Source organism: Bombus vancouverensis, chromosome 14 (assembly GCF_051014615.1).
Source record: "Bombus vancouverensis nearcticus chromosome 14, iyBomVanc1_principal, whole genome shotgun sequence".
NCBI classification, from domain to species: domain Eukaryota; kingdom Metazoa; phylum Arthropoda; class Insecta; order Hymenoptera; family Apidae; genus Bombus; species Bombus vancouverensis.
Window position 1 is genome coordinate 5,637,765 of NC_134924.1, and position 23,510 is coordinate 5,661,274.

The following is a 23,510-nucleotide window of genomic DNA, read 5'->3' on the forward strand; positions in this document are numbered from 1 at the left end:
GCTTTCTTTAATTATTTAGCATTTATTGGTGATTTTATTAGAATATAATCATCATTTTTGTACAATTTTAAAGGTTTGTACCTTGATTCGTTAAAACGTGATTTTATCTTACGTTATATTCAAATATCGATCGGTCGATTCTTTCTTACTCATAGATCTTAGGAGTAACGATATGATGGTAATATTTCGTTAAAATAATTAAACGTAACAAATAAATAATAACAAAAAAGAGAACAAGGAAGGAAGATTCTTATATTTCGATACTATCCTCTTCTTTTTTTAGTTGCTTTTCCTTGTTCTTTAAGAAACTGACTAGATGCGTGCATGAAATTTTACAGTCACATAAAGAAAATTGGAAAATCATTGCTTAATAATATCTTATTCGTTAGAACGTGGTGAGCAGCTCTTCTTGTATGCTGGTCGATCTAATGAGTTTTTGAGTGGAACCTAACAGGCTTTCACTTGCCAGGCTTTGGTTCTCAGATGCTATTTTCGACTTCTCTTCGTGGTACTCTTCGTTATACTCTTTCAGTCTGTTACCTAAGAACACTGCTCTCTCGCGTTTCCTAATCATAAATTCCGATAGTTGTAGCCATCTGTGCTCGTGGCATTCTTCTACCAATGGTCTTTTACTAAAATAAAAACAAAACATATAAAAACTCCGATAGATGTAGTAATATTAAAATAGAGAATACAAACCTGGGTGCCCGTTTAAAAACCAACATAAGGAACCTAGTAGCCTCCTGACTTAACTCTTTATACAGATGTTCGAATCTATATCTCACAAACAGAATATTTTGTCTGGTCTCATCAGGATCCTTGCCACGAAACGGTGAAATACCAGATAGGAGTACATACATTAGTACACCGACCATCCAAACGTCTGTCTGAGGATGAGCCGGTTCCTCATTGTATACCTCGGGTGCTCTATACTCTGGATGACCAGCTTTCGGTACAGTTGTACCCAACTTACTAACGAGTCGAGCAGAACCCATATCAACAAGTTTGACTTGGACCGATCTGACATTAGACATCACTATGTTGTCAGGCTGAATGTCAAGATGACAATATCTTCGCCAGTGAAGGTACTGTAAACCGTCCAGAATTTGGGTCATAGCAACTGCTACGCAATTTTCTGTATATTCATGTCTACTCGAGAAATATGTGAGAATATCAGCTCCCTGAAGCTTTTCCAAGATGAATAGTGCAATCGGAGAACCTTGTGCTTTGTACGCTGCCTCTAACATCGCTATCCTCTCGTGTCTCAACGAACGAAGAGCTTCAAACTCTCTGTTCACTTGCTTTTCTGTTTCCGTATTCAGCTCCAAAATCTTGGCGACTATCACACGGTCTGTACTTTTATCAACACCTTTTACTACAACGGAGAATTGGCCTCTGGAGATCTCAGAGATGAAGCTATACTTGCTTGAAAGATTCGTGTCGGTCGACCACTCGATAGGATGGTCCTCGATGGAGTAATCCATATGTGGCTTGTCTTCATCAAGCACTATTTCTTGACCTGACTCAGTCAGTTCTTGAAGGTGCCTCATAGCTCGAGTAATTTGAACCTTTGGACATCCTGGTAGTCTAGTTTTGATCAGCTTCGATGGGATACCCTTTTCGCTCCAACCGACTCGATTTCGTGCTGCTAAACGGAAGTTATAGGAAGTGTCCGGTGTCAAGTCTCTTATCATGTAAAACTCGTGATCGATGTTCGAGGCTATATCTATCCAATCGACCGAGTCACCTAGTTTGTATTGGAGATTGTAACACAAGACTGGAGAGTTGCCATCGTATCTGGGCTGCTTCCATCGTAGAAGTATTTCTGTGTCAGAGACATCGGAAAGCTCAGGAGAATCAGGACCTAAAGGAACAGCAGCTTCCACTAATCTCGTTCTGACCACAGTCTGTCCGAGGGAGTTCCTGGCGACAATCTTGTAACTACCAATATCGTGTTCCTTCGTTGGATTGAAGCTAAGTATAGATCTGCCGTCTTGGTCCTCGGTGACTTTTACTCTGTTGCTCTCCTGAATCATCATGTCATTCTTGTACCACTGAATCACTGGTTTGGGACTTCCAACAGCTAGACAAGCTAGCTGAGCAGGCATTCCTTCTTCCATGGGTTGAATTTGCGGTTTTTCACGGAAGAATGGTAGATGTCCCTCCTTCTTCGACTCTATCATTGCCTCTGCCTCTGCGTAACTATCCAATCGAGTACCCAATTCGTGTTTCAAGCGTCTCAGAGTGAAGTTATCTGTACCGTATCTACTGATTCTTGCTCGTCTCTCGTCGTCGATTTCTTCGTCCATAATATCCGTAAAGCGACGACGTTCTCGTATAATAGGTGTCCTCCAGTCGAAACTTTCTTCGGTGATGGTACGAGAGAATCCAGGACTACGATTGCACGCAACCTTCATGTATTCACGCAAACGCACAGGGAAGTCCGTGTCGCGTAATTGAAGAAGATAGGTATCTGGACCATTTTGATAGTGGCTTTCGCTCTTGATGATTCCAATCTCCGTGTCAATCGGTTCCCTCGTAGCAATCTGGTTCTCCCAAGGTTTAGCCGGAGGTCTCTTTATTGGACTGTATGGTCTTTCCTCGCTGGGCTCTGGAGTGTATTTTTGGCCAGGCGGATAGACCATTCTAGATGGGTGCTCGAAGGCTGTATTCAATTTGCGTCTGCGGAACCACGTGCGGCAGGAAGCGTTGTTATACCAATCGCGATACAGTTTGTAATAGTTCTTCAAGTTCTCCGATGGGATCTTGTACAAATCGAACGGAAGTCTGTCAGCATAGTTCAACCAAGGATGAGCAAGAGCAGCCTTGACATCCATTCTTCTATCAGCGTTGTACATCAGTAGAGAACGAATAAAATCTTTGGCTTCCTCCGAGATGTTCTCCCAACGATCATCGAATTCCCATTTTCCTTCCCGGATCTTCAGCATCGTCTCCCTGTCGTTGTTACCTCTGAATGGCGAAATTCCAGAAAGCAAGATGTATGTGATAATACCAACGGCCCACATATCCGCACTGAAGGACACTCCCTCGTTGTTGGTAACTTCCGGTGCCACGTATTCGGGCATACCATATGTCAAAGTCATTAATTTCGCATGTGAAATTCTTCTTGCGAGCCCGAAGTCGCAGATCTTCAGGTCGTCACCGCCTGTATGTGAGATCAACAGGTCTCCGAGCGTTAAACCAAGATGAGCAAAATGATTCGAATGCATGTAATCCAATCCCCATAGTAACTGTCTGATATATCCAGCAATATCTGCTTCGGTGTAGTATGCCTGTTTCGTCAAAGTGTCCACTAGCTCACCACCAGCAGCTAGTTCCATGATCAGTGTGACAGATTTATCAGTCTCATAAGCGTCGTGCAGTCTCAGCAATTTCCTATGATTCAGACTGTTCATTATTTCTATCTCGTTATACATGTACGGCCTAAGTTCTCCCTTTCCATGCATGACTTTGGCTGCGAAATTCTTTCCGGTGCTTCTTTCAACAGCGTGGTAAGTGACACCTTGAGTACCACGGCCAAGCTCGTCACCGAGGTCGTAGAACTCATCGAGAAGCTTATCGTGATGAGGTTTAATATCAGACTTCCTCCTGTACGTTCTGTATCCGTACTCGTGCTCGTTCTCCTCCACGTGCAGCATCACGGAACAGGAAATGGATCCGGCCACGTTTCTTGCGCTCACCGAGTATAAACCTTCATCCTTCACGATGGTATCGCTGATGGTTAAAATAGTAGTGTCTGGTTCGGTGAATTCGATCCGAATTCTGGAAGAGGTAGTAAGAGGTTTCCAGTCCTTGTACCACTTGATCTCTGGGTAGGGTACACCAATAACTTTAGCCATTAGTTGCCCAGTTTTTCTAACCATTACAATAGTTTCCTCCGGTCTCTGAATAAATGTTGGGTATTCGGCAATCTGTAGCCAAACTCTTTGTCTAGCTTCACCATGTTCGTTAGTTGCGACAGCTTCATACATTCCCTCGTCTCTTTCGAGCATCCTATTAATGAATAAAGTGGCTTGTCCATTTCTCGTATAGCTCTGATCATATCTTCCACCAGACTCTATCAATTGGTCGTTGAAATAATAGGTCATCTTGGGTTTTGGATAGCCATAAACGAACCAGAAGAGGTTACAATTGTGATTCTTTACACCATATTGAGTATCATGTTCTTGACGAAGGAATCTAGGTGCTTGAGCGTAATTGTCGTGAGGTGGTCTTTCGATGTCGAAGTCCTTGGGGAAGTAAGGACTGGTCTCCGGACGGAAGTCGATGCCAGGAGGCAAGTAAGGGAAGAATTTCGGTGGATCTGGCTCCAATTTCGCGCGATACGTTTGCGCATACGGTGAAGGATCGCTGATTCCGTATTTGTTCTCTACACGGATACGGAACTTGTAATCTCTGAAGGGTTCAAGGTTACGGATGTCACACACGCAGCTACGAATACCTGTGCGGACAGTGAACCAATCACCATCCGGAAGTTCGCACATTTCTATTTGATACGTCACTGGAATGCGAGGTCCAATGGGGATGGATGGCTTCCAAGAGAGTGTCAGATGGCGATCCATCATTCTGCTGATAATTGGACGATCGGCTAAAGGTAATGGAACGCCAGACTTGCGGTACTTGTCGAAATCTGCATATTGATCTCCTAGAGCTTTCTTTGGTCGTGGCTCCAATGATTCGTAAATTAAGTCCGCGGTGCAAGAATCTTCGCCATGAGGATTTGATATTTTTAACATATATTTTCCCGCATCCAATTCGTCAGCATTGTTTATAATTAAACGCAACAAGCTACCTTCTTGGTTCATCCTGATCCTATCGGTTTGCCACATTTTGTTACCATTGTGGAACCATTGGAATTCAGGTTCTGGGATACCTGTGACGCAGGCTGTAAATTTGGCTGCCATTCCTTTATAATATTCACAATCACCAATTTTTTTCAAGAACGATGGTGGCTCAGCCTTCTGTATCTTCTCAATTGTATCAACCACTGTCAAATTCGCTACACACTCAGCTTCACCACCCTTGTTCACTGCTTTGCACTTGTACGTTCCGGCGTCATCATAGGTACAATCTTTCACGTACAAACAGCAAACATCTCCGTCACGTTTGATCTTGTATTTATCGTCATCATTTAAGATCGGTCTGTCATTGAAGTACCATGTAATATCTGGTCGTGGTACGCCGGTGATGCGAGCTAGGAATTTGGCATCGAACGAAGGCAATTGTTGTAGATCCTTGAACTTCTGCAAGAAGTTTGGTGGTTGGAAGATCTTCCTGATGTTAGCTGTGGATTTCGTGGAGTCTTCACCGAGTGGATTCGATATACGACATTCGTATACACCAGCATCTCCGGACTCGCAAGGGTTCATCTCCAGTTCTGTCTTCTTTCCATCGCAAGTCACAGTTAATCGATCGGATGGCTGCAGAGGAGCACCGTCCTTGGACCAGCTGACTTCTGGCACGGGATTGCCAGTGAAAGAAACAGATAAGTTTAATGGTTGACCTTCCTCGACGTAGACGTCTCGCATTGGATTCACAAATCCAGGTTTCTCTTCTGGTTGATCGGATAGAAGTTTTCCAAGAACGCTGATCGTTCCTGTACAAGATGAAGTGCCTTCTGTGTTGCTTGCAATCACTGTGTATTCTCCCGCGTCTTCTGGCGTTACTTTGTCTATGATCAACGCCTGAGTTCCATCTGGCAGATCGACAGCCTTTATATGCTTTCCATCAGGTATGAGCTAAAAACACAAAGTTGATGAAAATAAGGGAAAAGCATTCTTAAATTTTCAAGATTTGAAGAATTCATGATGATTTACGAACCTCATCGCCGTTCTTCAGCCACTGAAGCTGTGGTGTTGGTTTGCCTAGTAGTTTGACTATCATTTTCGCCGGGAAGCCTTGCACGACATTCAGTGGTTGAAGCGTGGTTATGAATTCTGGTCGTTTCTCTTTCTCTTCGATCTCTACTTTGGCGGAGCCAGTAATTTCACCGAGCGAATTAGAGACAGTCATCGAGTATACGCCAGCGTCTTCCGGACGAACATAGTCGATCCTTAAACCGATAATACCGTTTGGTTCGTTCATGAAGTATATCTCTTTCGATTGCCGTAGTGGTATGCCGTCTTTGAACCATTGAACTTGTGGATTCGGGAAAGCAACCACTTGGGCTTCCAGTTTCAATGGTTGTCCTACGATAGCCTTGGCATCTTCTAATGGTTTCGAGAAAGATGGCTTTCTCCTTGCAGCTGAAATTATATTTATTATTATTATCATTCCTAATTTCATTTCCCCATCAATATTTAATATAAAGGAATTTCCAAAAGATTTAATTATGAATTTAATTATTTAACTTTGAATTAATCCCTAATTTGATTTTTCACCTAATCGTAAAACGTCACTCACGTTTAATAGCCACGGCACACAACGAAGACTGTTCGCCAGTAGAATTGGACATCACGAGTTTATAAGCTCCACAGTCTGTCGGTTTCACGCAATCGATCGTCAATTTGGTGCTACCATCCGGAAGTGTCTCAATCTTCATGTGTTCATCAGGAACGATCTTCTCTCCATCTTTATACCAACCTACATCAGGTACAGGGCTACCATCGATCTTCGCTTTAAGCTCCAGACAATCACCCTCGTCCACTTCTTTTGTTTTAGGCAGAAGATGAATAAAGCTAGGAGAGATCAATTGCATCGTCAAATTACAACCAGTTTGTGCGCATCCATCGACGTTGGTAGCCCGACATTTGATCTTTCCAACATCGTCTATAGAAAATGTCGCGATGGAATAAGTGCTGTCCACGATGCCATCTACGTGTGTAGCAATTTTGTGTCGATCATCTTCTTTGATCACTTCACCATCTTTTAGCCAGGTTAGCTTTGGCTTGGGGACACCGGTTACGCGAACTTTCAGTTCTAAATCTGTGCGATCTTTGCACTCTATATTGGCCAAATTCTTGAGGAAGGTTGGTGCCTCGGCTGAAAATCGAATTGTATAATTAAAAATTCTTTCTCCCGACACAATGGCGAAGATAATCTTTTCAAACAGTTAACATAGAACAGTAGCCAACAGTATATACATAGATAAATTTGTATACTCACTGTGTGGAGTTAGGGTTGCTTGTCCAGTCGCTTCACCCAGATAATTCTTAGCTGTAAGATGATAAGTTCCCTTGTCTTCGACTTCCACGTCTTTAATGATAAGTTTGAACTTGTTGTTCCTCCTATCCTCCTCGAAATCGTATTTATCTCCTTTCTCCAGGACTGTACCATCCTTGGTCCACGTGATATCAGGTTTTGGATTTCCTTTAACGATGGCCTCCCATGTAAATGAGTCTCCAACGGACGCGACAACGTCTTTCAATTCTTCAATTTCAGGATGCAGAAGGAGATGTAAGAAAGCCTGATTACAGAAACAAATATTTATATATCTTCAGCTAAAACGAGTCTTCTTTATGATGTTGAATTTATACTAACGCTAGCTTCAGCTTCGCCGTATTTGTTCTTCAGTTTCAGCGTGTATTCTCCAGTGTCTTCTTTCGAGCATTTTGGCACGCTCAAAGTGACTGTAGTACTGGTTAGATTGTCATTTGCTGGCTTGTTCTGCGTGGTGAACTTTAGTCGCATGTCGTCATGTGGGATTTCTTCACCCTTGAAGTACCTTTTTAAACGAATGACATGAATTTATAAAAAGTTATATGGCTGTTTGGTGGAATGTGGTAATGAAGTCTTAATAGTAGGAATTGCATGCTTCTAACATTATAATATATCATGACATGTACTCATAAAGATCTGAAAATTCGTCACAATATTTTCTGAATAAATACTCATGTTTCTATATTTATTTCATTTTTTGGGACAAAGTGCATTTATGTTATGTGTTCTTTGAATTTATTATTTAATATAGTGTCGCTAAAGATAATTTATGACTTATAATCAATGACGTACCCAATATCCCAATTGTGAAGCAATAGCAAAGGAAATAGGGATAAAATAAGTAGTATTACAAATAGTACTGATAAATAATGTATGAATAGTACCGTGAATAACACTAACAAATCACAGATAATATTTAAAGAACCAATACAAAAGTTTAAAAACTGTTAAAAAATCAATGATGAAATATACCATGTTGTGTCAGCAACAGGATCAGCAGTGAACGTAGCCTGAAACTGTCCGGTCTTTCCTTTGGCCACATCCACGTCATTCAAAGGTTCGGTAAACTTGGGTCTTCGAAGTTCGTCCACAGTTTCAACAGTCAAATATCCTTCGACCATAACTTCGCCTAGTTTGTTCGTGAACGTGCATGTGTACACTCCTTCGTCTTCGAGAATGGCCTTTTGAAGTTCCAAAGTAAAAAGTTCTCCAGCACTGGTGATTCTGATGCGTTCTCCGCTTCGAAGAGGTTTCCCATTCTTGAACCATTTTCCATCGGCCCTTGGTAAACTCGTCGCTCTGATACTGAACACGACCGTCTGGGTTTCGTAGATCGTTTTATCGCTGAGGGTCGCTTCGATGATGTGAGGAGGCGCTGATTGGGAAATACCAAGATTAGAATGCTTTTCGCCAGCAATTGAAGACTAGATTCTGGATGGTCAGATCTAAAAGTTCGTTTTCGTTTTTGCCGTGCATCTAGTGCGTCCTTGCGTTTGCGCCACGTGCTGCATTGTTATTTTATACATTTTTAAATCTAAAATACCAGACAATTTTTTGTATTAATTAAATTAATTTTAATTTTAATTTAATTTAATTAATTTAATTTTGTTGTATTTATAATTTGAAATTGTCTAGTACTTTTTCTAACTGCTTACCTTGATGAAAACGAAAAGTACCCAGTTCCAGCCAAGTTCGACTGATTATTCTTGCACTGTATAAGCGGTAAGTGTCTGGACTGAGTATAGAAGCGCCGACAAAATTTAATGCTTCCTCTTGTATCATAATTTTAGTGCAACGAAGAATATAAATGGTAAAATGAAACAATAAAAAATGATATCAAATGATTCTCGAGAAGGATTAAACTTTGTTACGCGCTTCGTCAGGTGTTCACATGCAAAGGCAACATACATATGATGATTCGATATGATTAACACAAAGCTTGAAAGAGATTACACAGAGACAAACAAGGAAAACACAGGAACAATGCTGGAAGCGTGTAAAAAGAATGCCAGAAGAACGCTGCGAATATTCGATCTTAGACTCTGTCGATCTGCCAAAACGGATGCGTTCGAGCAGCCGATGGAGCAATCCGGTCGTACCTGAGTCTCTGGAGGATTCTTTTTCAAGGATATCGTCCAAAACGCTGCGCTGCCGTTTAACGCGATCTAGAAGAGCCTCGAGCTCTTCGTCGACCTCTTCATCACCGCTTTGAGCAGCCTTCAACGCGCTCTCCCTTGATACCGATCTTTCCAACATTTTCTTCGATTCCGTCGAGTCCATTCTCTCTATTTTCGAGCTCTGTCTCGAAAGTCCATTTTGTACAGATCCTCGACGCTCTTCCACGTTCGTCTCGACAACTTTCTCCGCGGTCGAATTCACTCGTTCGATCTTTTGCTTCATCAACTTGCTTTCCTCGATCGTAGGAGTCTGTGGTTGCTCTAGCTCCACGGAGGACATCTTCCTGAAAGAACCACCGTTCTCAAGGACAGCGGATCGGGGTAGCTTTACGTTTTCCTGTGTCAATTTCTCGGATGGTAACTCTTCCAGAGACCGTTCCTCCATGATAGTTTCCGTGATTAACGAAGCTCTGTAGGGTTTCGCGTCGTCTAGGACCTTTTCATCAGGCAGACGGCCGTTACCATTGAACTCTTCGTAGGATCCATTCGTCAACTTCACGTCTTCGGATAATTCAGCGCACTGCATCACGTCCTCGGTGCTGACGTCTCTTGAAATCGCCTTCAGAGTCGACTCGTCATCCGAAACGGAAACGATCGACACACCACGGTTTACCTGAAGCCTCGACCTGTTATCCTCGCTGTTCTCCGAGAATTCCTCGATTAACACGCCGTTCTGTGGTTTCTGGACGGATTCTTCTTGCACGCTGTAGCTATAGGTGGCAATCTCTTCGACGCCAGGACCGTCCGTGTTCGTTTCCTGGCACTCGACCTTTGTCGCGGTCATCTTGCTGATCGTGTGGCTCTCGTCGGGACCTGTGAACGCTTGGACTGGTCACAACAGCTCTTTTGACTACTACCTACTAGAGAGCAGAGACGATCCGTGCTACTCGACGACTTTCGCGACGATCTGTCTCCTCTGATCTGTAGAGGAGCTATAGCCACTCGAAAGCAGTTTCACTTTGATCGAGGCTCGTGAAATCTCTGGTCGGTGTGGCGTTATTTTATGCTCTCGTGTGTACGGATTTTGTGACTGACGTGGAAGATTTTATTCGAAATTGAATCGCTTATAGAAATTTTTGTGGTAAACGAAAATGGTAAATATTCAAGCTACATCATTTGTTTGGATATTCTTATAGTACATAGGAAATGAAATAGAATCTTTGCTTCTCAATATGTTTATATGAATCGTTCAGAAGCTGCAGAAGATTAAGTTTGTCAAAATAATTGTTGCTTAGTATCGTAATTTTTGTTTTAATTGTTTTCTGAATTAAGTCAGTCACAAAATTCCCGTTTACGACGATGGTTACATGAATGTAAATAGCGAGTAGTTGTTCAGCGTGTGCGAAATTTACCTGTGAGTATAGCTTCGTGGGTCGTCGTGGAGGCCACGGAGATCGTGATCGTTTCACCTTGGCCCCGTATTACTTGGACGCTTTGTTTCTCCAGTTTCACTCGACCTGAATTTATCAGACATGTTTTTTGGGCTACGATTCTACGTCTACGATTAATCAGCCATCGTTTTAACATCAATTAGCATATCGGCAAGGCTATTCGTATCTTTTTATATCTTGCCTTTCGATCGTGTCAGCGATACAAAATTAAGCTCCTATCGCAAGGATTTCGATGGATTAGAAAAAGGAAAAAAAAAACTATATATGATACGTATATGATGTTAACAGAAAAAAGAGGATATAACGAAGCTCGCTTGCTTTGCGTCTTAAATGTATACTCAAACACAAAACGCACTATTTTTATCTTTCTACTCCCTTGAATAGATTGAAAAAGGAAAAAGAACGACCAAAAAACGCGACACGTTCTCTTGGAACGTTTCAAAAGTCTTACCAAAATCTTGCGACATCGCGTCGATTGCAGAAGACAGATTTTTAGAGCTTTCAAGCGTTTCAATAGCAGACTGACTATATAAAATATTCTTTCCCTGTTACACTCTTTGTTACAGTGTTATCGACGATCGTTTGTTATCGTTTCGTTTCGACGATCGTTGTGATTACCTTCCGATCCGGATTCCTCCGCGCTTTCCTTCTTCGTTTCAATCTCCTCCTCCTCGACTTTCTGTGCTTTCGTTTCCTCTTCCTCGACGCTGATCTTTTCGATGGTCTCCTTCTTCATTTCCGTTTTTTCCTCCACGCTTTCTTCTGTTTTCGCTATAGAATTCATACATTTTGGGACTTTTTCAGAACACAATGTGATAAGGGACATAGATGAACTCTATGAAGATTCGTTACAAACGTATGAAATAGAATAGGCAACGCATGATAGTGACAGTAGTACAGGTGTACATACAAATACATCGTAAGAATGGTTTTTTTGGTTTTATCAGAAGAAAAAACAACAGAAAACACGGTAAACGTGAGATACATGTATAAGGGGACAGGTACAAGAGGATAAAGGCGCGAACAAAAGGTTCATGTCAGTGTCGGATTCGTGACGCGAGATTATTCTCTCTGTGTTTTAGAGACTATACTGGTCACATCGGTATGAACAACAAACCGAACATGAAACCGTACCTTTCCTTAAGTACTTACTGAACGTGGGGAAAATCGAACGCACGACGATTCGCTGGCAAGTTTCTCAAAAATGAAAATTGTATAGGGGTACGCGAGGTGTTTGATGAGCTGCCCCATCAATTCTGTTATTCTGGAAAATTCTAACGTCAATAAGATCGGATTTGCCGATCGTCTTTTTGAATCTTTTTCTTGAATAAAGAACAGGAACGACGGAGCAGCGCAACAATCGAACCCTATTTTATTTATAGAATAAGAAAAGCTGTTTGGATTCTTACTCAGTATCATAACTTTGCTCTTGCTAGTCACGTAGCCTAGCTCGTTTTCTGCTCGAACCTCGTAGATGCCTGCGTCTGAACCTTTCACCAAAGTCACCGTCAGATCGTAGTTTTCCTGTCGCTTGCTGTCCCTCGTAATTTTAATTCTCGCGTCCGTTGAAACCTCCTTGCCATCTTTGTACCATTTCACCTCGGGATCTGGCGTACCGGATACTTCGAAGATCAGTTTCAATGTATCGCCTTCGTTGATTCTTTGGTCGACGAGCTTCTTCAACAATTTCGGTCTGGTGTTCACGATTAACGTAGAACTGCTTTTGACTTCACCAAATTCGTTCTTCAATTTGCAAGTGTACGTTCCTTTCATTTCAGCCTTAACTTCGGACATGATTAACTTGACGAAATTGCCTTCCTCCGTGCGAACATAGTCTTTTTTCTTTTCTGTGATCTCCATGTCGCCGATATACCAATGGACGCTCGGTTTTGGGCATCCACCGACTTCTACTTTGAACTCGATGTTCTTCGTGCCTTCGTTGACTGTGACGTCGTACATTTTTGTTTTGAATCGTGGAAGACCATTCACCTGGAAAACGAGAAATGATTATGATTATTCTAAGCGTCGTAAATTAAGTATGAAAAATAGTAATCTTCTCTTATTTAAAAAATAGTTAATATCATTTAAAAGCGACGCTGTTCTATTCACCTGAATCGCAGTTTCATCAGTGACAGTTCCATGATCGGAGGAGATTTCCGCCTTGTAATCTCCTGCGTCCTCGCTTACTATACCAGTGATCTTTAGAATGAATGTCTTGCCCTGCTGAATCATTTTTATGCGACTGTCTTCAACAAGCAGTTCTCCATCCCTGTACCATTTAATATTAGGTGGCATCAGTGAGTCTACATCTATGGACAAAGTAAGATTGCCTTTTTGATCTAAAATTTGTGGTTCGCCTAATCCTTTCGTGATCTTCGGTGGACTTAATACTTTCAGCTTCCAAATTTCTGTCGTCTGATTGACTTCATTTCGTGCAACAATCGAGTAGGAACCAGAATCGTCCAAACGAGCGTTTCTTATTGTTAACTTATAAGTTTCGTTGCCTTCTTTAATGATACTTATACGACTGTCTTCCCGTAGTTCTTGGCCATCTTTGTACCATTTAACTTCTGGTGCTGGCGTAGCTTCGATTTGCACGAGCATCGTCAACGTTTCGTCGATGATCACAGACATGTCAGTTTGTTTTTTCGTGATTTTTGGCGCAGACTTCACGATCAGCTCGATTTGAGTGGTATCTTCGCCTAATTCGTTCTTTGCTTTGATGGTGTAGGTGCCTGCATCCTTGGCAGTGACGTTCTTGATCACCAAGGACATAGATTCTTCATCCTCCCAAAGGTACTTATATCTTCCACCAGCAACGATTTCTTCTCCATTTTTGCTCCATTTGATATCTGGTTTTGGATATCCTCTGATTTGTAGTTCCAACATGGCAGATCCGCCGGCACTTACTTCCGAATGCCTGGCTTCTGAACACAGTTTTGGCTTTTCTGGATCTTTCAACAGCTGGTTTACCGCGCCTTGCACCGTTAGTTCTGCGCTGCAGCTAATGTTACCTGGGTTTTGAGTTTCTTAAATTAATACATCAGGTCATCTACATATATATTATTATTATTATGACATCTATAGCCTTCTGAAGATGTCTTTTGGAGCATAGCTGGTCACTTGAAGATCATGTCGTGATCGTGTCATATAACATGGACGTTTAGAGTCTAAAAAACCTATGAAATTATTAAAAAATGGATTATTACCTGTACTGGTTTGCGCGACGCAAGTGTAAAGACCAGCATCCTCAGGTTTGACATGCTGGAATACTAAAGCCAAGGTGTCTTCGTTGTCTTTAAACAGCACCTTGAAGCGTTCTTCTGGGTCGAAAGGCTTTCCATCGCGTAACCAGGTGAACTGGGGTTCCATGCCAGGTTCGAGGAAGTCTTCAGGAAGGTATAACATTTTTTCATCCGATACAGTTACAGTCGCCTCGCAGGAAGCTTCTCCAAATCGATTCTTCGCGGTGCATGAATATTTGCCAGCGTCTTGCTTTTGGACGTCCGCGATTACTAACTCGTAGAAACCTTTGTCCGCCTGTTCGGTGACGATCTTTACACGTGGATGGTTCACATCGATTAAAACATCGTCTTTGAAGCTGTATTAAAAACAAATTAAAAGACATAAACTAAACACATTCTTCGAATACCATTCTTTGTTTACAACTGACAAAATAGAGCTTACAATTTCATCTCAGGATTAGGATCTCCTTTCACTTTCACCATGAAACGCAGATAAGTATTTTCCAAGAGTTCCGTGTCCTTTAATCGCACCAAGAAGATTGGTGCATTAGCTTCTGCTCTTGCTTTTTTCTCTTCAGGGGTCACTAAAATTAATAAAAAAAACAATTTTTAATTTTTACATGGTACTTTATCTATCATAGCATGTAAATGTCATAAACGTACGTTTCTGTACAATAAGTTGAGCGGTGCAAGTAGCCTGGCCTTCACTGTTCATAGCTCTAGCGATGTAAATGCCAGAATCCGACTCGAGAACGTTCTGAAGTTGAAGTTTGAAGGTTTTTCCAGTCGCAGAGGCTGTTAGACGATCTGCTAATCTATCATCCAATGGTTTGTTGTCCTTTAGCCATTGCACTCTTGTCGTTGCATCGGTGTGCAATAGAGTGCACTCGAAGGAAGTCGTTTCTCCAGCTATGTAAAACAATAATTCATAAAATTGTTAAAAAGTATTGATGAATGAAACATAAGGTAAATTGTTATCGTACATCTAGTTGAAAAATGTATATACAATATGGTACAGTCAAAAATACTTGATCTTTATACAAACAAATTGTAGGGGTTCCCATCGGATATAACAGTGTCTAGAACTGAAGTAATTCTTGTTGCGTTCATATGCAAGAACGGAGGAGGGAGACTACTATAAAATTCACAAAATGGATGTATCGAATATCTCACAAATGTTTAGTATTTCGCAAATTTTTGTATTTATACTGCATTTTGTCTGGCTGATGATCGGAAGCGTGTTGCGTGTGTAATGTGCTTTTCCTATATAAAAAAATTTCTATATAAAATAAGATACGTATAAAAAAGAAGATAATACAGCAACCACAGAAAGAACAGCTATTTGAAAAATGTAGACAATAAAGCAGATCGTGTTAAATCGTCAAGTGTGCCAGTGTTCTAAGATATAAAAAGAGGAAAATATGAAAGTGTGAAGTGTAACGTGAGTCTGTGATGTATTTTCGTGAATGATAGACAACATCTAGGATTAATTTGAAGCTTGACCAACCGCCTAGTGGAATGTGTTGAAGCAATTTTACTCAGCTGGCTAGAAGAAAAAATACAAGAAGAAGAACAAAGTAGAAACTATTCTTGATACAGTATGACAGAAGATTGATAGAAAAAAATGTGCAATACAGTGGATGATCAGAAAGTAGTCAAATTCTGTGTCACTTTACCTACGGCGTGTATCAATTCCACGTTATTTTCTGGTATCGCTAGAACAGTAAAAATGGATCTTATGTCACCCGTTCGAGCAAACTTCCTTTGCTTGTAATCACATACTTTCATTCTCCATTGATAATCTATCGACCGTATTCCAGTGAATTTTTAAAATCTAGTACCGATTATACATATTCTTGAAGCCTTTATATGTTATTTATTTTTTAGTTACGAACTACTCTACATCTCTTAACTATATCTCAACTATATCTACTTTCACATCTGATCACTTACGTTCAACGTTGGATCCCTCGAGAGTCTTGACAAACGCAGGTTTTCCTATTCCACTACCACTCTCGATCTTTTTGGTGTCCGACCTGGTTTCTACCGCACTGCCACCAGTTTGATAAGCACTGGAGCTCGCCTCCATCCTTACTGCACTGCTCATGGACGATTCCATGTATGCCGCACTCTGGCTACTGGATACTGAAGAATACTCTTCACAGGTAAATACAAACAACTATTAATAATCAATCCAAAGGAATCACTTCAACTGTTAAGTTGCTTAGAATCTTCTGAAGTTAGATTTTCCTTGTATGCTTAAAACCTTATGTGTGAATTGATAGAAATTTTATTTAAAACAATTCATTACAACTATTCCGTTCTTTTTAAAGAAACAAAAACTTCTCGATGAATCTAATAAAACTACTCGTTCTTTACCTTCGACAACTTTCGAAGAGCTGCTGAATCGACTGGAAGAATATCTTCGAGACATGTCTGCACCTTCTTCCTCAACTTTAGCTTTCTCCGGATTTCCTGGATTGTCTTTCTTCTTTTCGCCGGGATTTGGTCCCGGATTTGCTTTTTCTGGTCCTGGGTTTGCTTCTGCCTTCTTTGGTCCTGGATTAGCCTCTGAAGGTTTTGGTCCTGGATTAGCCTCTGAAGGTTTTGGTCCTGGGTTTGCTGTTGCCTTCTGAGGACTGCCTGGATTTGCTTTAATTTCCTCCTTGATTTCTGGCACTTCTGTTAGTTGTAAGTCATCTGCAGCGTGTTCAGCGAGTGCCACTACGTCACTCGCGTACTGTCGAATTTCTTTCAGCCAGTAGGCCTTCACTAGATCCTTATGGGCTACTAACGTAATGGGGTAGGCTGAGCTCGCTGGATTGTGTAGTTCGAAAGACCGTATGTCACCTGGATGGTCCTTCACCTCTACTTCCGGTAACTGAGATTGGCATTACATGATAAGTAGATAAATAGAATAATGGATGATTCTTTATCATAATCACTCTTATTGTTAATTACCCTAGCCGGGGTATAATTTCTTTATAGAGACCATATTGATTACAATAACTTCTTTACTCTAGAGATTCTACTCTATTTGTTTTTACATGTTATTTAATTTCCATCAAAAATGATTCTATTATATATATTTATACTTACAAGATTTAATAACTTTCCTTTAATAACTTGTAATTTCATAATCATTGAAGTTTCTGATTAAGGAAGATTACTAAGGGTAAATACTCACTCGAATAATGTCTTTGAGGACGAAGACCGATCTGTCTTCCGATATTCGTCTGACTTTGCAGACGAGTATACGAGCCTTAAAGAGGAACAGATACCTTTCCTTGCTCTTACCGTCCTTGTCAATCACCGTGTACCACTCCTGTCAATCGCACATCACATGTTACAGCAATTTATCAAAGTATATACTCTAATATGATCACGATCAATAAGAGTCCACTTGAAATATACTGACGTGTGTGAGTAATCTGCCAAGTTTGTGAATATTTCCTTTATACCCTTCGATATTGCTTATGAACTTATTGTCTGTCGCCCTATGAGGGATACCTAGCATCAACTCCAAGGCCTTTTGGAGGTCGTCGCAGTTTTCGCCTAGTCGGGTCGAATACTTCACCAGCTCCTGCAAACATCATTTAAATCATGCAGAAATCTGTTGGAAATTTTCGAATATAAAACAGATGCTATTTATCACTTGCAATTTTTCCAATCAAAATATTTGCAAAGTGAGTCGAAAATACATCATAGTTTCAAACTGAAATTAATAATATTGAGTTCACGAGCGAGGTTGAAGACTAATTTTCCATTTGTTCAGTTCGATAGATCTCGCGTGCGGTTTTTCTATGACAGAGAGGCGGCGGGAAAGATAACACGTCGTGAAGATGACCCGTTTTTAGCTCGCTAAATCCGTACTGCGCCCACTCGTTCCAACACCACGACGAAACGCTCTGTTGCGGCATTGCAACTATACCACGACGAACTTTGTGACTTCCCTTGATCTATATCCAAGCGTACCGTATCATGGAAGTGAAACGATGCCATTCAGGTCGATCGAATATTCGACAGATTTCGAGCGCAGACGTGATCGGATACGGCAGCTTACCAAACGTTCCAACAATTGTAGAAATCCTTTATGAATATATTATGTGCGTTGATCGAGTATGACAGTCTCGTTACAGCGCTAATCTAAAATTATTTCGCATAAAAACTTCCAAAATATTCCGCATAACACATACGATATAAGCATAAAAGTTTTCATGGTAACTGTCCAAGTACTTTCGTAAGCCACTACATAACATGAAAATAGAGTCTTCTTCGTACATTTTATCTTTGCAAAATAATTCTCCGATCACTTCGGATAGAATTGTTCGAATTACCTTCTCACAAATACCACGGACGAAGTCTCAAGCTGCATTGAACTATCTCGAACAGGTTTGAAGATATTTGAAAAATAGTTTAACTCAGTCGCGTTACGTCCTCAGCGCCTCTCGTCACCTTTATGTTCCGGGCAACCGGCCCAGACCAATTTGTGGCTTAAGCCAAAGGTTTAAGGTAACAAACCAAGATTATATGTACGAGCAATAACACGATCGCTATCGATCACGTGCAATCTATTCTTCCGTGCCATTTCACGCGATCCTCTCGATCAAAGTTGTCCACCGAGTTTAATTATTTTCTTTCGTTTTCTTATTATTTTGCGGAGATGGCATTGAAATTTTTGAAGAGAGAGCGTCTGAAATAATAATTATTCGTTTGGAATGCGTTTTCAAGGCGAATCGGGAAGTATTTTAGCGCCGGGCTAATTTTATCTGACAGATTGAAATTTCGACGCGGATATAGGTCACGTGCGGATTCTACAGGTCGTCGTGTCTCGCGTCACCAGTAGATCGATTTTTCCGTTTATAGATATCGACGTAATACAAAAGTTTTCCTCCCTCTCTATATCTCTCTCAATTTCTTATTCCAGTGAAAATAGAACCAAGAAACACGTGTATGAAATAAAAGAGAAACTAGAAACACGATGTAGGAATTCGGTGATTCACTTTCTTCTCTGCTGTTACAACAAAACGGAGAAAATAGAAAACGACGCTATACGAACGTATAACGAACGTTTCTCGCTATTTTTCATTGTCCCGACAGTTTATCAAAAGCGTCGAATTTATCGCCGAGCGTCTAATAAACGCGTTTAAATACGTTTAAGTGTTCGAACTATGTTCGAAACGATATCATGCGTTCATCGAGTGTTCTACCGAATTTCAGCGAAAACTTTGTACGAAAATCAGCGATGCGGGTGCAAGTTCGTGCAAAACTGCTGGAATGCTTTCAAAAGATACGCTAGCCATGCTGTATTTCTGTCATAACACCCTTGAAATGTATTTTCGATCTGGATCCGCGTTAACAATCTTCCGCCATTCAGCGCGAGATTTCGTAAAGAATGGATGAAAAAGCGGGTTAAAGAGCAACGTTACCTTGAGCAGGAGCTGGTAGTCGTTTATGCGTTGTATCGGAAGTTTCAAGTGTTCCGATAGGCTTTTGTCGTCACGGAGAGTCTGGCTCAGCTCCTGTAAATAATTACATTTTTCCAAACTTTATTCTACGTCGTTTTAAATAAGATGTTGCGCAAAAATATTGTCCTAAGATTTTTATATATTTTAAACACGTTAAAAAGTTCAAAACGTTCAAGATTCTTAAACACAGGCGTGAAGGGTTGAAAATATTATTTTTTCCAAATTTGAAAATATTATTCGTTCAAGATCGTTCGTCGTGGAGCAGGGAAAAGATAAGAGATCGATCGAAGATTGGCAATTGTAGTTTCTCATCGTAGAACACCGAATTGTTCGACGCCGTAATTCGACACCAGGATGAAGAGACGCGTATTTTTGGATGCGACTGGATTTTCCACGCAACTGTTATATTTCCTATCGATCAGCTTAGGCAAATCTAGCGATATAGGAGTTATATATCATCCTCCAAGGTGAAGAATATTTTTGATTAATAATTTATTGATGGTTATCACGCACCTTTGCTACTCTATTCGAAACTCCATAACTTACGTGTCTCCTACTATCGAAAATTCCAAGTAAATCATCTGTCACATGTATCACTGACACTGTATCGATTAAATTAAACGAATTTCGTAAGAAAATGTCTATATCGATCTTCACAGTATCGAAGCATTTACAAGAAAAGACGATGTAATTCCAAAAATCATCTTGAAGGCACAAAATATTTCAAGGAATCGGAAAGACCTTGTCTATAAAAATGATAAAAAAATCTTGTTCACCAAAGAATAAAATTCCTATAGAATCGTAAGTATTCGAAGGAAAGTGGTTCACCAACCAAGAAGTTGCAAGGTCCACGTTGAAAAAAATTGTAGAGGGAAAAATTGTGGAAGGGCTGACGCACCTTAACGAAGGTCAAGGGAGGTAAACACCGTTGTTCGTGTTTCGAGTCGTTGGTTCGAAGAGGACACCGTGGCTGGTCGCAGACTGGACCAGGTCTCTGCTCTTCCACCGATCCTCTTCCTCGAGGGGGATCCACAGTCGGTGGTTACCGAAAAACATTAGTCGGGAGACCAATACAGCCACGGCTATACTTAGACGCCGCACCGGACGAACTCGTGGACTGACCACGCACAAAAACAACGTGAACAGTTCTATAGATCGTCGAGAACTTTTGCTTCACACGCACTATTCTGATCTTCTTCCAGAAACTAGGAAGAAGACAGAGAATCTTCTTTGCTTTTGACGTAATTGACTTGTGCGTGGAATTCTGAGGATTCAACTTGATTTTTTGATGCGTGGAAGAGACGTTTAGTGAACGATGTTGGCATACAGTAATTCCTTTTGAAAGATTAAATTGGAAAAGTGGAATGCATTTCTTTGTACGACCTTTCGTTTTTGAAGAAACAGAATTGGAAAATCCACGGTGTCCTTAGAGCGTTGTTTTACTATTTATAAATTCTGTAAACAATCTTGCATACGTATATTTCAGTGTGTAGAAACCTCTTCTGTTTTTCTTCTCATTAAAAGAATTTGCTAATTTCAGATTATAATCTTTTACCACTGTGACGATTAGATACTGCGAAGAACATATTCGTATAGTAAATTAAAAAATCAAAGCGTAAATTCAGAGAATGAAAATAAATGAACGGAGTGGAAAAACTTTTGTCATCGAGTGTTTTAGTCCTAAAATGAATCAACATATAAACATATAATTCCTTATTTCTCAAACATATCTTCTAGGATGGTAATAAAGGTAAATCAAATCAGAAAGAGAAACTTGTGGACAAGTTCGAGTGTTACAAGTACAAGTAAGCTACGAGAAACCCTAATGCACCTAAGATGTTTCACTTTGAAATCGGACACGTTCGGCAAGGTAATATCGTACAATCTAATTTTAATTTCGGGTCATTAAATGATATTCATATACGACAGCTATACAGTGTGAAAATCTCGCGGTGGTCTTGAGTCAAGTTCTAGAAATAACGGGGCGAATCACGAGAAAAAAGCGAGCAGCATACTTGAAATAATAAAATACTCTAATACATTATGCGTGATGTACCACCTACGTTTGCGTGTTGGATCATCGCTCTTTTATTAATTTCAAAACGAGAACTTTCTTCTGTTGCTAATCATTAAGCTTTCGATGTTCTAAAATTCGAATCAAGAGTCAAAGTTCGCTCTCATAAACATTTTTATCTAGACTGCGGATATTTGTTTACATAATTTCATACTTCTACAGATGTAATTAAAATGAAATCTAAATAGAAAGAAAAGAAGGAATGTAAGGCATGCTAATAAATTTTGAAACAAGAATACAGTACAATTCGAAGATCCATCGGACCGACGATGTACAGCTGAGACACTCGAGGCGTGCGATTCGTTTTTTCGTCGAGCAGAGATTACGCTGGCTGCTGTCATCGTGTAATGACAGCAACGGTGACGTCGTCAGCCGATAACGTGGCCACTTTCTTCCTTTTCTTTTCGTGGCACGCGTCTCGCCGCGAGTCTATCGTGCATAAGTAAGAGGAGCGAAAGATGTTCTGTCCGTTAAGAATAAACCAAGCTATTTCGAGGGCTGGATAGACGCCCGCTTACCCCCGCTCGTTATGTAATTGCGAAATTTTCTCCGATTCATGCAAACGCGTGCTTCAGTCATGGAAAATCCTTGAACTCTGATCCTCATTTCGATTACGTTGTCCTTTATTATGTCAAAGATGGTCTATAAAAAAATAATTCTTTCTCTTTAAAAAAAAGAAAGAGGAAAAAGTAAGTAAAGTATGAAAGGTGACAAGAGCAGCGCAACGATGTTTTATAAATAGTAGGAGTTTACGTTCTTACTTATGGAGGGTAATCTTAAATTATCAAAATGCGTAGAACTATCTATAGAACATGTCAGTAAAATTATCATAACCAAATTATATTTGGAGCAAACGTTATTATCGACGTTGGCGTCGCGACGCCAAACTACGATGTCGATGAACAGAAATCTTTTTTACCATCCGGCTCTCTACTATGAGTAGAATAAGTCCATCTTACACGTCTGTTATTCGTAATTTCTGCTCTTGAGTTAACGATAATCGCGTCAGTGAATCGTATTTAATAATTGAGTTTCTTTTATCATCAGATTATAGAGATATTTTACTGAATCTTTAATTAAGTGACTGACCTCAAAGTAATCTCGTACCGCGTCGTTCATCTGAAGGAACTCCTGGGCCGCCGGTTCGTCTCTGCAGTAAGCCACATGTTTGTCGAAATCCCTTTCCTGGAGCCACGAATAATTTAAACATCAAATTCGATAAATGTCTTTACAGCACATTAAGATATACTTCAGCAAGATTTTCAAGCTTACCAATCGCAGAAAAGTCTTCCCCAGCATACGTGGCTGATCCGCATAATACTTAACACCCTCGATCAACACCCTGCCGAACGATCTAAGTAAGGTACCGATTAATTTTCACGCTAAAAACACACCATGCCTACGTGCTGAAGGCTGCGCCCTTCTTGGCTTCTTTTTTCAGTGCGACATATAGGGTGCAACAACATTAAGTTACGTCCATTAATCCTCCATGATTTAATTACGCTAATATAGTTTCTTCTATGCTGAGATTAATCCACGAGAAGTTACGTCCAGTGGGAGGTCGTGAAATGATGATTAATTAATATTGGGACGGGGCACGAGTGAATTAATACATATTTTATTTTCTAGTTGGGCTAGTAGGGATAAGAATCGAATTTTCTTTAACGAGAAACGCTATGATTAGAGACGGCCGTTCAGTGAAATCATTCTTCCTTATAATGTCCGACTATGGACGAAATACTCTACTGAAACGTCGGACTCGACGCAAATATCACGTGTGAAATCACTCTCCTTATATCTTCCGACTATGAACGACGCACTCTACTGAGAAGTTGATTCAAGGAATATACCGCGTGTTTCAATGATAATACACATTCTTATAACGAAATATACTTTTGGAAGAATGAATTGACACTGGCAGAGTCAATCGAAGCGTGCTCATAAAACGATGACAGGAGGGTGCTCAAAACTTTTGA

General features: G+C 40.5%; 1 protein-coding gene across 8 annotated transcripts in view; it reads right to left on the reverse strand.

Annotated features, from left to right (window-relative positions):
* Positions 1-2: 2 nt before the first annotated feature.
* Obsc (Obscurin) overlaps positions 3-23,510 on the reverse strand; it is a 45,790-nt gene continuing 22,282 nt past the window's right edge. For 3 of the 8 annotated variants that reach the window (XM_033339045.2, XM_033339042.2, XM_033339038.2), the window contains 23 exons: positions 22,807-22,888; positions 22,624-22,719; positions 19,422-19,514; positions 17,411-17,575; positions 17,180-17,317; positions 16,372-16,873; positions 15,946-16,149; positions 15,669-15,707; positions 14,656-14,901; positions 14,435-14,576; positions 13,957-14,348; positions 12,857-13,761; positions 12,157-12,736; positions 11,366-11,518; positions 10,709-10,813; positions 9,279-10,169; positions 8,152-8,554; positions 7,501-7,684; positions 7,126-7,426; positions 6,424-7,002; positions 5,842-6,266; positions 700-5,759; positions 3-632 (listed from right to left, as the gene is read on the reverse strand). In XM_033339045.2, coding sequence (XP_033194936.2) covers positions 386-632; positions 700-5,759; positions 5,842-6,266; positions 6,424-7,002; positions 7,126-7,426; positions 7,501-7,684; positions 8,152-8,554; positions 9,279-10,169; positions 10,709-10,813; positions 11,366-11,518; positions 12,157-12,736; positions 12,857-13,761; positions 13,957-14,348; positions 14,435-14,576; positions 14,656-14,901; positions 15,669-15,707; positions 15,946-16,149; positions 16,372-16,873; positions 17,180-17,317; positions 17,411-17,575; positions 19,422-19,514; positions 22,624-22,719; positions 22,807-22,888 — 11,932 coding nt within the window. In that variant the 3' untranslated portion in view covers positions 3-385. The remainder of the gene's footprint in view (positions 633-699; positions 5,760-5,841; positions 6,267-6,423; positions 7,003-7,125; positions 7,427-7,500; positions 7,685-8,151; positions 8,555-9,278; positions 10,170-10,708; positions 10,814-11,365; positions 11,519-12,156; positions 12,737-12,856; positions 13,762-13,956; positions 14,349-14,434; positions 14,577-14,655; positions 14,902-15,668; positions 15,708-15,945; positions 16,150-16,371; positions 16,874-17,179; positions 17,318-17,410; positions 17,576-19,421; positions 19,515-22,623; positions 22,720-22,806; positions 22,889-23,510) is intronic. The other 5 variants (XM_033339039.2, XM_033339046.2, XM_033339041.2 and 2 more) reach the window with 5 other exon arrangements.